Genomic DNA, 1,062 nt, shown 5'->3' on the forward strand with positions numbered 1-1,062 from the left:
AAAACTTTTACAATTAATATCATAAATTTTTTAAGATAAATATTTATGTAAATATTTTATTATAAAAACTAATTTTAATATTTTTATTACAGGCTTTTATCGTGTAAATTACAACAATCGCGGATGGGAAAACATTTTATATGCCTTAAAAAACGATGATCTGAATAATATTCATGTGTTAAATAGAGCTGCAATTGTAGACGATCTGTTGAATCTGGGTAGAGCAGGGTATTTGAATTATGTTACGGTTTTCGATGGACTGCGTTATCTCTCGAAGGAAACACATTACCTACCTTATAAAGCAGCATTTAATGGTTTGGAATTTCTAAATAAGCGATTTACTGGATCAGTGGAATACTTATTTAAGGTTTATTCTTATTAACTATGTATAAAACACAAATGTATAATATGAAAGTATATAATTTACAAAAACAGACTCAATCTTTTAATTACAAAAATTCAAAAATTCTAATTCTATCTGTCAAAGTCTTTTGAGTAATTTACAATTAATATTTTCTTTATATAAAGTTATTAAAATACATTTTTAAGCAATTAGAAATCAAAGATATTTAAATAAATTCAATTACTAAAAAAATAACAAATTTGTTACATAATTTTATAATATTATTTATTTTATATTTCTAGGCATACGTCGAGTCTCTTATCGCAAATGTACACCTCCGTCTAGAATATGATGATAACGAAAATGATGACAGATTAACGATTCTGTTACGACGAGATGTGAATAATTGGCTTTGTAAGCTCGACAATAAGGAATGTGTAACGACTTACACAGAGAAATTTAAAGCGTGGAGGACAAATTCTACTGCCCGGTAAGAATATACAAACATTTTGTCATTTCTATTGCGATTTCCATAATACACATATGATATGCATAGTAAAATTCAATATTCACGTAACCTCTATCTTTATGTAATATGAATACAAGCTTTTTGCGGTCATCTATTCTATAAAACGTTAGAACATTCTTTTTATAATCTTACAAAAATTCTGATTTTTATATTAAAAAAAAATAATTTTATTATAGTCCAGCTAATGTTT

General features: G+C 25.7%; 1 protein-coding gene across 1 annotated transcript; it reads left to right on the plus strand.

Moving 5' to 3' along the window:
- Positions 1 to 85: 85 nt before the first annotated feature.
- LOC105461089 (aminopeptidase N-like) lies at positions 86 to 833 on the plus strand (the record flags this gene model as incomplete). Its single annotated transcript, XM_011707575.1, has 2 exons — positions 86 to 367; positions 646 to 833. Coding segments are annotated over 2 exons (470 nt in total), but the record flags the coding sequence as incomplete, so codon positions are not given.
- Between the last annotated feature and the right edge of the window lie 229 nt (positions 834 to 1,062).

This window comes from Wasmannia auropunctata, unplaced genomic scaffold (genome assembly GCF_000956235.1).
Source record: "Wasmannia auropunctata unplaced genomic scaffold, wasmannia.A_1.0 LD309481.1, whole genome shotgun sequence".
NCBI classification, from domain to species: domain Eukaryota; kingdom Metazoa; phylum Arthropoda; class Insecta; order Hymenoptera; family Formicidae; genus Wasmannia; species Wasmannia auropunctata.